We start from the raw sequence: 13394 nt of genomic DNA on the forward strand, positions 1-13394 counted from the left end.
AAAATAATAAACGTGGTTTTTCCTATATATTTTATGCTTATTTGCTAGGTAAATGTCTGAACATTCTTGTCAAAAAAATTAGTTTTGTTTTAAAATCGGAATTATTGACGTCAACTCCGTTGTTGGATATTAAAAATAATAAACGCGGTTTTCAATATATAATTTAATGTTTATTCGCGAGATAAAAGTGTAAAAATAAGGTGTTTTTTCTATATAAAGTTGTTTTAATGACGGAATGAAATTTGGCCCGTGGCGTACTTTTTGGCGTCCCGGCGTCCCAGAAAAGAATCACCGTCTTTTTCTGCGTTCAAAATAAATTTTGATGTTATCCAGAAACTACTTTAAAAACGACAATTTAAAAACTTCATATTACTATAGTTAATAATCAGAAGTTATTTCCCTTGAAACGAACTCTTCAACGATGACACTCGAAAGAGGCCATTAATGGCCAACGTATTTCTTTTCTTACGTTTTATAACGTAGTTTGTAAAATCATTAATTAAACACCACGTGCTTTTTAAATCTCCGATTTCCACATATATTAAAATCGGTCCTTTTTGATAGAAAAGCATAAAAAATCTTTGGAAATCACGGTTTACAGATTTTATTTTTGTAATCGATATTTTAAGAGGAGGTAGGTAAGTATATATAAGTATGTATAAATTCCAGCCTTAAATTGGGTTTGTTTTACGTAGTATAAACACTTTCAACTTTCCCTATGTTAAGAACGGCTTTGGTAATGAAACCCCCACCCCACCTCGAAATACTGATTTCTCTCTGATTCTGACGAAAGATGCTTGAAAAAGATGGCGTTTCCATTTTCGGCGATAAACTGTAGAGGTACCTTTTTATATTTGCTTTAAAAAAAAAAGGGGGGGTGGAAGTGCAGAGAGTGATCCGCGCTATTTTTTGAATCGTATTTCCAAGTTTAATTAAAGTTTTATGATATATTTTTTATTCAATTGTAAGGTTGAAAGCATAGAATAGGTACAAAACACCCTCCCCTCCCCATGTTAAGAATGGCTTTTTAAATAATAACGTTATTATTTACGTCCGGATCACTCTCGGCACTAGTACCAAAAAACACAGGGACAAGGGAAAATGGCCGCAATATATTTGTTACGCGGCCATTTTCTTTGTTTTGCTCGTCCACCGGTTAACATTAATTGTTTGTCGAGCTGAATAAACATGTTACATTAAGTAAAAACACTAAAAGCTTAATTCTGCTAGGTAGAGGAGTAACTCATCTTGCCTTTGGTAACATTTATTTGTGATATATTTAACTTTTTTTTTACCACTTTTATGAATCTCTGCATTGTAAAACAAACCCATTTTTACAATCCACATTGATACGAAGATATTCGTTAAGAGTCGTACTTATAAAATATATAAAATAAATAAATAAAGAAACTAAATAAGGCACCTCCAAAACTGGGGGGGGGCAGGTAAGTACTTTTTGACGGACCGTCTTTTTAAAAATCTACCAAAAATCAGATAATCATCCAATCAATACGAAATTTTTAGCAATTATCAAGAGAAGAATGAACTTTATAACAATGTACTTATTTTTCGTAAACGATATTTGGATGAAGTAAAGAATAGATACCCTGTAGCAGACGACGACGCCTGGCGGTGCCAGGCGCACAATTCAACTAACACCGGTGATTCGACCTTGAGATTGGCACAAGCACATGGCGTCAGTTGTTTTAAAACACGTCAAATAGCAAACCTGCTCGAATATTCACCAGCATTTTTTTAAAAATATATTTACAAAACCTTTGAAGATTTAAAAGAAAAAGTATATATTTACAAAACATTTTTTTAAAATAAGTAACAAAACGAACGTATTTAAATAAAAGATATTTAAATAAACGGGTGTCTCTTTCTGTTTCGGATTTTTGCGACCAAGATTGATTTTTATGTGCCGTGTGTGAGGTGGTATATCCTCTTAACTGGTTCATACTCAAAATTCACTGACCTGCCTCATGATCCCTGCTAGCATGCAAGTGCAATGTGCCTTTAAGCCGATGAATTTGAAGCCTGTCAGTCTTGACCTTTCTACTTCTCTGAACTTTAGTTGAACACAAGCAAGTTGATTCAAACTAATACCGCAGTAACCGCATAATTAAAAATATTGTAATGTATTTTAAAATGTTTCTAAAGTTTTTAGATGAAGGTTGGTTATTCCTATTGGTTGGATTCTTCAGACTACTGTTCTCATCTTGAGTGTCATTTCCACAATGTTTCAGACTTCGGTTGTATCTTTTTGAACTCGAATGTTTCTGTCGAACTCGGGAATGTGCACAGAATTTTGAACAGAACCCTATATTTAATTCATGAAAAGGTAGCATACTTTTGTTCCATCAGCCATGACTGGATAGATATCCTGAGTAATTGGTAGTTTTATTTTTCAATCACCTACACTAATTCCTGACTTTGACAAGGTAAACCTGCAGGAGGTCAGAGGTTACACTGATCAAAACGTTTTGAAAATGACACTCAAGATGAAAATAGTATTCGGAAAACTCCAAATAATAAGAATAATTTGAAGAAATCCGTTTTTATTTAGGAGAGTAGTTGAAGAATTTCATATTTTAAAATGTACTTTTTTTTCCAAACAGAATTGCATTTTAAAACTTATTAATAGTTTTTGTTGATTAATGACCATTTTTTTCTAGCAGCCATTAGTAAACTCTTTAATTATAGTTAAATAACCTCTTAAATTATAGTTAAATAAACTCTTTAATTATAGTTAAATAAACTCTTTAGTTATAGTTAAATAAACTCTTTAATTATAGTTAAATAAACTCTTTAATTATAGTTAAATATAGACAAATTAACATGATGATTAAAAAAAATGGGAAAGGGCTAACCAGGTTTTGTTCATTGCTCAACAGAGCTAAACTGAGAAAAATTGAGATAAAAAAAATTGTCATGAATATGGTGGGGTAGAGAAAAATAAAATTAATATAAAAAGTTTTTTTAAATTAACTGGGGGGGGGGGATTGCATGAAAATCAAATTAAGTCCAAAGAGATTTTCTTTTTGCTCGCAAAGGTCTTAAGGACTTAAAAAAAATGGTTTCACTCGCCTTTTAATTTAAAAACCCTAGAAACTATTTTTATTATATATATATATATACACTGCTTTTTAAATATTTTGTCTATAAAACTATATATATAGCAGCCATTAGTAAACTCTTTAGTTATGGTTAAATAAACTCTTTAATTATAGTTAAATAAACTCTTTAATTATAGTTAAATAAACTCTTTAATTATAGTTAAATATAGACAAATTAACATGATGATTAAAAAAAATGGGAAAGGGCTAACCAGGTTTTGTTCATTGCTCAACAGAGCTAAACTGAGAAAAATTGAGATAAAAAAAATTGTCATGAATACGGTGGGGTAGAGAAAAATAAAATTAATATAAAAAATTTTTTTAAATTAACCGGGGGGGGGGGGAATTGCATAGAAATCAAAGTAAGTCCAAAGAGATTTTCTTTTTGCTCGCAAAGGACTTAAAAAAAATGGTTTCACTCGCCTTTTAATTTAAAAACCCTAGAAACCATTTCTATTATATATATATATATATAATATATATATATACGCTGCTTTTTAAATATTTTATCTATAAAACTATATAGAGGCCGTTATCGTTGCAATATGCTGGAATTATTTTACCGACTAATAATGGAGGGAGTGAAAAGATGTTTAAGGTTTACAATGAAATGGCATCGTTATTTACAAGCAATATGTACTTGCAACGGTAATTGAACACACGTAACTTCTTTCTGAAAACCGAAAACGACCACATGTAAAAGATTAAATACATCCCATCTTATACACCCAAATTCTCGTCCAGTGACATTTAATAAGACTTGAGTGTTGATATAACCTGCCCAATTCAGGCACCTAGCTTTGAGTAACAGAAAAATGGTCTGATGTCATCCATAGATATAAGAGTTCTTTTACTTCCCCTTCAAGACCCACCTCTGTAAGCTGAATAATCCCTTGTTATCCCATATCCTGCTTTTTTGCTATCAATTTGAGGTAACCTTCTTACAGAAAGGCTGAAAATATGGCAAACGTGAACCAAAGAAAACACAATGTTTAGTACAGACAAAAAAGAATCAAAAAGAAAGAATGAAAAACGTTCCACCCTTCCGCAGGTTGAAAACCAATTGCAAGGGACTAAACTGAACATATATTCGTACCTGAAACTGCTTTTTAAATATTTTATCTATAAAACTATATAGACGTATATGGAAATATTTCTTTCTCATCTACAGATTTGCTGGAATACTGATGGATTCACCAGGAATAAAAATCAAAAGGGAATCTGATTCCACTGAAGACCAAATTCAAGAAAATGCACCAGGAATAAACATTAAAATGGAATCGGATTCTTCTACCAAAGACCAAATTACCAAAAATGTTGCATCAAAAGTTTCCAAAAAACAAAATTCTTGTCAAATTTGTGGCTTAGAATTTTCAAAACCTTTATATTTAAAAATACATCTTCAAAAACACGAACATGATAAACAATTTTCTTGCGATACTTGTGAATTTGTATGTTCGGATGAAATCAGCTTAAAAGTTCATAAAAAAATTCACATCAAGGAGAAAATATTTTCCTGCACAGTTTGCAGATTTACGTGTATGGACGCAATTAGCTTAAAAGTCCACAAAAAAATCCACGTCAACGAGAAAATATTTTCCTGCAACGTGTGCGGATTTTCTTGTTCGAGAAAACATAGTCTACAAGGTCACCTTCGAACTCACACAGGTGAAAAGCCATACTCTTGTGATATTTGCAACATGTCGTTCACATTGCGTTCCACGTTAAACGCTCACACGCGCATACACAGCGGTTACAAGCCATTATCTTGCAAATATTGCGATTATACGTGCGCACAAAATTCAAGTTTGATACAACATGTCCGGACACATACGAAGGAGAAACCATACTCTTGCAACGTTTGTGGGTTTTCGTGTTCCGTATCAGGAACGTTGTCAAACCACATGAAACGGCACACTGGCGAGAAAGCTTATTCTTGCCAAGTTTGCAATGCTTCATTTACAAAATCGTTTAATTTGTCGATTCATATTCGAACACACACAGGAGAGAAACCATATTCTTGTGACGTTTGCCATTCTGCATTTACAACCTCCTCTGTTTTGAAGAGGCATAAACGATTGCACAGTGACAAGAGATAATGCGTTTGTAGCATCTATAGCTCTGCAGCTTCGCAAAATTCTAGTTTAAAATTGTCACATGAGAACCCAAGCCAGACATTGTGATATAGAACAAACCTGAAAACTGCACTCATTATTGATGCCGAATGACTACGGCTTTAACAGAGCCGAACAGGAAAAGATAGCCAAATATCAGGACGTCAAGCTGTTCTCTTCCATTTGCCTGCTTTCCAACTGACTATAATATGGTCATCTTCAAGTCCAATGTAAACAAGTTATTGATGAGCCATTCCCCTTAAGTAATCCAATTTACCAAATTTACACTACTAACAATTACTAAGTCACTGTCCCATAGATTACTGTACACTTATTAACCCTTATCTGTGAGTGGCCTCTGGACTTCGATAATGTGGTGATTCCTATGTCAAAAAAAAAACAAAAACAAAATGATCTCTGAAAAAGATAGATATTATACCGGTTGTGATAGGAGCAACTGGCCTAATGAAAAAGAATGTTAAGTACCTGGATACAATCCCTGGAAGACCAAGTTGTAATGAAATACAGACTGCGGCCATAAAAGGAACAATACGCATGGACTTTTTCTATGATTTAATCTTTTTTCCAACTCTTACTAACAAAGTTGTTTTTTAGAAATTAAAAGTGCTTTTCTATGAAATTTTAGAATGAGACTCTGTGTTCTATTTTACAAATGTTAAAATATCTTTGCTTTATAAGCTCAGTGCTAATTACTGCTAACAATCAAAAATACACAAGATCAATGCGTAGTATCTGTTCTTCAGACGCTGCACTTCAGTTTCTTGTTCTCTGTCAGTCGAGGAGAAATCCCTCACGACTGAAACGATTTTTAATTTTGTTCCTTTTCTCCACATTAAGAAACGACCCTGGTGTCTAACTCTGTCCCGTGGGGAGGCATTATAAATAGGAACAACCAAAATACATGATGCAAATGTTAAAAGAATATCTGGACACTGAGTGTCATTGCCCTTGTGCCAGACTTTGTGATAATATAGTGCAGTCATTTAAACAAAGTTAAAAATTAAAGTGAGGTTATAAGATCTGGCCTTATTAATTACAATGTGATAGTATCGACCCCCCCCCCAGTGTTAGTAATTGAAAAAAAGAAAGGAAATAATTTTATCAGCAGAATAATGGAGACGAATTGTCTTCAGGTAGATGGGCTGTCACACAGCCTCCGATTAGTCGGGTGACTGAAGAGTGTAGGATAAGGTGATCTGTGTCTTGGAGGGGAGGCTTCTTTTGCAGATTAGGGAGTTTATTTGCCTCCGTCTGTATTTGTTTACTGCAGTCTTTTAATATCCATTCTTCCTTTCTTTTACTCTTATCTCTCTTTTTCTTTCACCACCAAATTTTCATATCTCATTTAGTATCTTCATTTTAACACCCTCTTTTTCTTGATGCGTTATTAAAAAAAAAAAAAAAATCTTGCATATCTTGACTTCTTCACAACCTGATGATTTTTCTTGAAGATCCATTTTACCCTGCACATTTATATATATATACACACAATATCGTTGTCTTCAAGTCTAAGGTAAACAAGTTTTTGATGAGCCATTCCATATGAGTTAACAAATTTACCGAATTTCCATTACTAACGATTACTATATTGTATTGTCCAATTTCTACTGTACACTCTTTAACCCTTATCCTCGAGTGGCCTCTAGGCCTTGATAAGTGGTGACGCCTATTTAAAAAAATATATATATATATGTATTTTTTTTTTGATTACTATATTGTCCAATTTCTACTGTACACTCTTTAATCCTTATCCTCGAGTGGCCTCTTGGCCTTGATAAGTGGTGACGCCTATTTAAAAAAAATATATATATATATATTTATATTTATTTTTCTGTTTTCCCATGGATTACCAATGCATTTTCAACAGATCCATTTGGGATTTTTCCTATTCTGGATTTTACCATCTTTCCCGTTGGATTTTTATCATTTTTTTTTCTCCCCTTTTTTTTTTTATTGGTTTTGCAATCCCTTTGAACCCATTCAAACTGTCTCAAATATGATAAACTTCCTATCATTTGTTGCCTGTGATACATTAACCTGCAAAATTTATTGTATTATTTGCAAACCTCTTTCCTCTGATGAAGACGATTGCATTCTTCGAAACTCCATGGAATAAGGTTTTTCTTGTTTTATTTGAGTACTTATTCTAATCCGGTTTGCGGCTACCCACTGCTTCCTACTATTTGTAGCAAAACCTGGGGGGGGGGGTGCAAAGTTGGGTCTTCAATGATATCCCCTCCTTTGGGAGTATTGTTTCTCTATTCCCCCTTCCATATCTCAACTGGGTCAAAATAAATAAGAAATGAATAAATAAATAAATTACATGATTTTGGTTTATAAGCTCAGTGCTGACTGGTGCTAGCTGTCATCATCGCTTCTGGCTTGCCAAATTAGTGACTATCTCTTTTGCCTGTCCTTCCTGGCTCTCAGTGCTGATAACACATTTTCTCCTGGGGTGCAACAAAAATTGCCTGGCCCTTTGACTCTGGGTTCGACATAGGGATAATTGTAGTAAGGTCCCGGGCGATGCCAGGAACTGATTCTGATAGAAGAAGATGGTCAGATAGATGGTGTATGGTCAAAGGGGATTATGCTGACACTTACTCAAGAAAAACATGTCGATAAAATTCCGTCCATCAGAAAAATAATGTCTGGAAACTATAAATCTGATAATGGAATTTCTTTAGAACAAGAGAACTAAAGAAGGAGATTGTTTTTCTAGTTGGGTTTGGTAAAAATGGATTTTGAATAACTAATGAAATCAGACAGTTACAAGAAACTGAGATTCAAAACCAGACGTTTGTCGTCAAGCGTATAGAAAAAACTATAAATTGAGGAAGGATTATCCATTCAAGATGTTATATCTTCAAATGTCAGACCACCCGGCAAGTGACTAATGAGCCAGTTTCTTTGGAAAATGAGTCAGAAATGGAGGGAAAAGAGAATCGAAGAGGAATATGGTCAAGATAGAGAAGGAAAAGATGATTCAGAGGAAAAGAGAAAGAGTAATCTTCAAATGACAGAGAGGGAAACAGAATGATCTCAAAGAGTTGGGTGGTTGGAGTTAGAGTTTAATAAAAACCATTGTGTTTTTAGAAAGAGGACTTCACGTGCTGGCTTGCAGGAGGACACACCTTTTGGGCTGCCAGTTTTATTCCGGCTCTTGGTGCTGACACCCCACTTCTCTCTTGGGTGTAACAGAATCCACCCTGGGTTTGACGATGAGACAAAGGGTTCATCATAGTAACTAACAGATCCTAACTTCAACACACGCACACAGAAATAACCTTCTTAGTGACACACAATATGATTTCCGTTCTGCAAGATCTACCGCAGATGTGCTAACGGTTATATCTCACAGGATTAGTGAATCTCTTGACAAAGGCTTCCTTTCTAGGGTAATTGCTCTTGACATATCAAAGGCCTTCGACAAGGTATGGTATAAGGGCCTACTTCACAAGATTTCGAGCTATGGTATAACTGTAAATGTTTTCTCAATCATTAAATCATTTCTCAGATAGGCTCATAAGAGTAGTGGTAGATGGACAAAAATCAGAGGCCTGCAGTATTAATGCTGGAGTCCCTCAAGAGTCAATCCTGGGCCCAACTCTCTTCCTGATCTACATCAATGATCTCCCTAAACACATACTTAAATCATTCGTTGACATCTATGCTGATGACACGATCATCTACGGCAACACATCAAAGGCTGTAAATGACAAAGTTCTCTGATTCTCTCTCCTCTGATCTCGAGCGCATGGTTCAGTGGGAGAAGACGTGGCTGGTTACCTTCAATGTATCTAAAACCAAACTCCTATTTTTACATCATCAACGTTCTGATCCCCATCTGGCATCAATTGAAATGGATGGCTCTCGTCTAGGAGAAGCCCCATGTTTTTACAAGCTTCTGGGTTTGTCCTTTACTCCTGATCTGAAATGGGACATGTACATCAAGTCTGTTGCCAAGGTCGCTAGAAAGATGGTGGGATCCTTCTACCGCTCCAGAAGATATCTCACTACTGATACAATTCTCTATCTATATAAAAGCCAAGTACGTCCAAGGATGGAATACTGCTGCCATATCTGGGCAGGAGTTGCTAAAAACAGCCTATCCTGCCTTGACAGAGTACAAAATAGACTTCGTGGCTTAGTGGGGGATGCCCTTTTCTCTACCCTGCAATCTCTCTCCCACAGAAGAGACGTTGCGAGCCTGTCCTTGTGTAATTGTTATTTCCATGGCAGGTGCTCGTCTGAACCCCAATCTCTGGTCCCCCCTCACCAATCTTTCATGAAAAACACCCGTCTAGCTGAATCCACTGCGAAAAATTTTCCCCACTCTTTATCTGTGCCTAAATCCAAGCGTAGATTCCATGAACAAAGCTTCTTTCTTAGAACTGCACGCCTGTGGAACTCTGTTCCGTGTGCATGCTTCCCACCTGACTACAACCTGGATGTCTTCAAGTCCAACGTTAACAAATTCCTAATGAACCGCCCCTTTAAGTAAACACTTCATCAAATCTCCACACTAACGTACTGTACTTGCAATAACCCTTATCCCTGAGTGGCTTCCGGGCCTTGATAAGTGGTGACCACCGTGTAAAAGAAACACACACACACACACACACACACACATAAACTCTTTTCCCATTCCAAAAAAGACTGCCTTACTTTTCATTTCCATCCCTACACATGAACTTTTTCTATAACTTTTACTAACAAAGTTGTTTTGCAAATTTTAGAAGGAGACTCTGTCGTTCTATTCTACAAATGTGAAAATATCTTTATTTTATGAGCTCAGTACTAATTGGTGCTAGCGGTTAAAATACACGTTAAAAATTTTAAAAGAATACCTGACCAAATTTTGAAAATTTAAAAATCAAATCTCATTAAACCTTGTCCTCAAGTGGCTTTTAATGTAGTTAATTATTACTAAGAATAAGAGATGAATAAATAAAAATATTACACAGTTTGCGAAAATAAAAATTTCATTAATCTGTTAATAAATTCAGATGGAGAAATGTTCGGAAAATATCTAACCAAATATTAAAAGCTTCAAATCAAATCTCCTTAACTTAATTTTCACCATATTAGATGTATACAAGTCGGTAGTAATTTAAATTCTATGTTTGATATAATTTATTTCTTTGAATTTTTTAGATGAGGATTAATAATTGGGATTATTTGGACTACTGTTCTCATCTTAAATATTATTCTCGCAATAGTTCAGCCATTGTAACCTCCAACCTTCAGGTGTATCTTATACTTAGAAATCTATCTAAAATTTCAAACAGAATCCGTTATTGAAGATGTCAATATATCTAAAGTATTTTACATTTAACGGTAATTTAAATTTGAATGGACTGAATTCTAAGAATTAGCAAGCTAGTACTCCACTAAGGGGGTTTGAAATAACATTTTACAGTTTTTTATCGATACTTTAAGAACAAGTACTTCAGCTTTTTTCAAGATCAGCACCTCTGTGACGTGTTGACAAAGTTTTTTAAAAGGCTTTCTGCGGTCCTGTCGGCTGGACAAAAAAAAAAAAAAAAAAAAAAAACGAACTTTAATTCCACCCATGTTTTTTTTATGATATTTGATTTAATAAAAGAAATCTAACACCTTGTTTCACAAATATATTTTTACTGGCTGAACGTCCAGCATTGCCCGGTCATAGAATACGCTTAAACATTATATTTTAAATTACTCAGATTGCGTATGAGGATAAAAAAATTACGGTGCAAGTCTATAAATGGGCCACAACAAATCTTTTTTACAATAAAAATCTGGAAAAAAAAATCTTTATAATGTACGTACTTGTCAACGCATGAAGATGTCATATTCCAAAAATCACGTAAATCGATCAAGTAGTTTTTTATTTATTTAAGAAAATCAAATAATGTCGAGCGATCCATCGAAGAAAACGCCATGCGCCATCTTGTTTGAGAGATAACGCAACTAACAACCTTCAGGAGACTCTGTCGTTCTATTCTACAAATGTGAAAATATCTTTATTTTATGAGTTCAGTACAAATTGGTGCTAGTGGTTAAAATACATGTTAAAAATGTTAAAAGAATACCTGACCAAACATTATATTTTAAATTACTCGGATTGCATATGAGGATAAAAAATTACTACTGGAACTGTAGTAGAAACTCGCTATGAAGCAAGCGAACAACAGAAGGTGTTGTATTTGAGAGAAACAGCTTACCTTATAGGCTTGTATATACTGATGTTCATTAGCTGTTTTCTTTTTTGATAAAGTTAATGTCAAAGGAGATAAAGCGTCTTTCGAGAGCTTTCCTCGTCTAAGTTTTATAAGATGGTGCTTTTGTGGGGGTATTTCATAGCATATCTTTTAAAACATTATATAGTCATGTTGGGGGGGGGTATTTCGTCTTATAGATAATATTGGGTCATCCGGAGAGAATATGCACCGTTTTGGGGCCTTCCTCTTTACAGCTTGTTCGCGTATCGGCCCGCCTCATTGATGTGAGGCCCAATTATCTGCTCAATACCATTAAAAAAAAAAGATGTTTGATAATTGAATAGCTCTTGTTACGAGCAATGGTTTTGCGTATGTCGTTTAATATTCAAAGGCTACGTCTGACATATTTGTTAGGACGTGCACATATCGAAGAAAATAATGATAATATCAATAATAATAAACAATAATAATAACAACAATAATAAAAATACTATATATATATATATATATATATATATATATATATATGTATATATATATATATATATATGTGTATATATATATATATATGTATATATATATATATATATATATATATATATATATATATATATATATATGTATATATATATATGTATATATATATATATATATATGTATATATATATATATATATATATGTATATATATATATATATATATATATATGTATATATATATATATATATATATATGTATATATATATATATATATATATGTATATATATATATATATATATATATATATATATATATATATATATATATATATATATATATATATATATATATATATATAACCAAAGATATATATATACAGGGTGACCCAAAAAAAACAGGCCCCAACTCTAATTAGACCCCGTGTCTTAGTGTTTTGTCTGAATGAAATGAAACTTTGGTCATAACTAGTTTATTATATTCAAAACATCACATCAAAACACTAGGGTCTTTGGCCTTTTTTTCTCCGTTGACTGTAAAATGCTCAGAAAAACAATTGAATGTCTTCTGTTTTTTTTTGGGGGGGGGGATCACCCTGCATATAACATTAATAAAATATATATATATATATATATATATGTATGCATAAACACATAAAAAAAAGATAAATCTACTCACAGTAATAACTACACTATAGACTCTTGCGAACATATCATTCGGTATTCCTTTTCGCCTAGATTGTAACGTCAGCTCTCTCTCTCTCTCTCTCTCTCTCTCTCTCTCTCTCTCTCTCTCTCTTTCGTGTCTCTCGTATTAATGTTGTTTTCTACCTGGCTGTTATAAGGTATCATAAATCCAATCTAGGTGAGTATTTTCCTTGTTACGGCTTTTTTGCATCGGCCACTTTCGTTGATGCGAGGCTTCGATATCTGAATCGCATTTGAACGAACTGTTGAATGCAGTAAAAATGTTTAATGATTCGTGTTTTATGTAACGAGCAACGGTTTGTGCGTGTGATGTTTAAATTTAAAGGCTGCATCTATCAAGTCCGTTAAGTTAAGATGCGCTCATATTGAAAAGAAAGAAAAAAAGAAAAGAAAGAAAATAAATAACTAAACATTGTAAAAATAATTAAACAAAAGCAAAGAAAATAAAAATCATTAAATAAATGAATAAATAAATCGGTATTTCTTTTAACCCAGAGCCAGATGGCACATTGTTCAATAATTTCTGTTAGACGTTTATTAGCTGCGCTTCTTTTTCAGCCTTTAATTCCAAGCAGTCCTAAAAGTTGATATAAAGAGCCTGAAATGAAACTTCTTGCTCCAATCTCAACAATCCTCGATTGACTACTAGCCTGGGTACCTAGCATTGCCCGAGTGTTTGGAGGTGTGTGTTGAACAAAAACAAAAGTGCTAGTAGGCAGACGGACTCGAAGCCGTACCGCGAAAGAGGA

The 13394-nt window shown here is 33.8% G+C and overlaps 1 protein-coding gene across 2 annotated transcripts; it reads left to right on the forward strand.

The window, feature by feature from the left end:
* The first annotated feature begins 496 nt into the window (after nt 1-496).
* On the forward strand, nt 497-5878 carry LOC145271327 (uncharacterized). Of its 2 annotated transcripts, none has more exons than XM_080126874.1 (2): nt 497-634; nt 4291-5878. In XM_080126874.1, exon 2 carries the CDS (start codon nt 4307-4309, stop codon nt 5216-5218), a length of 912 nt encoding a protein of 303 aa, XP_079983000.1. In that variant the 5' UTR covers nt 497-634; nt 4291-4306; the 3' UTR covers nt 5219-5878. The 2 variants fall into 2 exon arrangements, with proteins under 2 accessions (XP_079983000.1, XP_079983001.1); XM_080126875.1 differs by having other exon boundaries at nt 506-638.
* Nucleotides 5879-13394: the final 7516 nt, after the last annotated feature.

Source organism: Euprymna scolopes, chromosome 46 (genome assembly GCF_053919585.1).
Source record: "Euprymna scolopes isolate OS-2025 chromosome 46, ASM5391958v1, whole genome shotgun sequence".
Lineage (NCBI taxonomy): Eukaryota > Metazoa > Mollusca > Cephalopoda > Sepiida > Sepiolidae > Euprymna > Euprymna scolopes.

Bases quoted from the DNA above. Each gene is read 5' to 3' on its own strand.
- LOC145271327 (XM_080126874.1), top strand. From the start codon at position 4,307: ATGGATTCACCAGGAATAAAAATCAAAAGGGAATCTGATTCCACTGAA.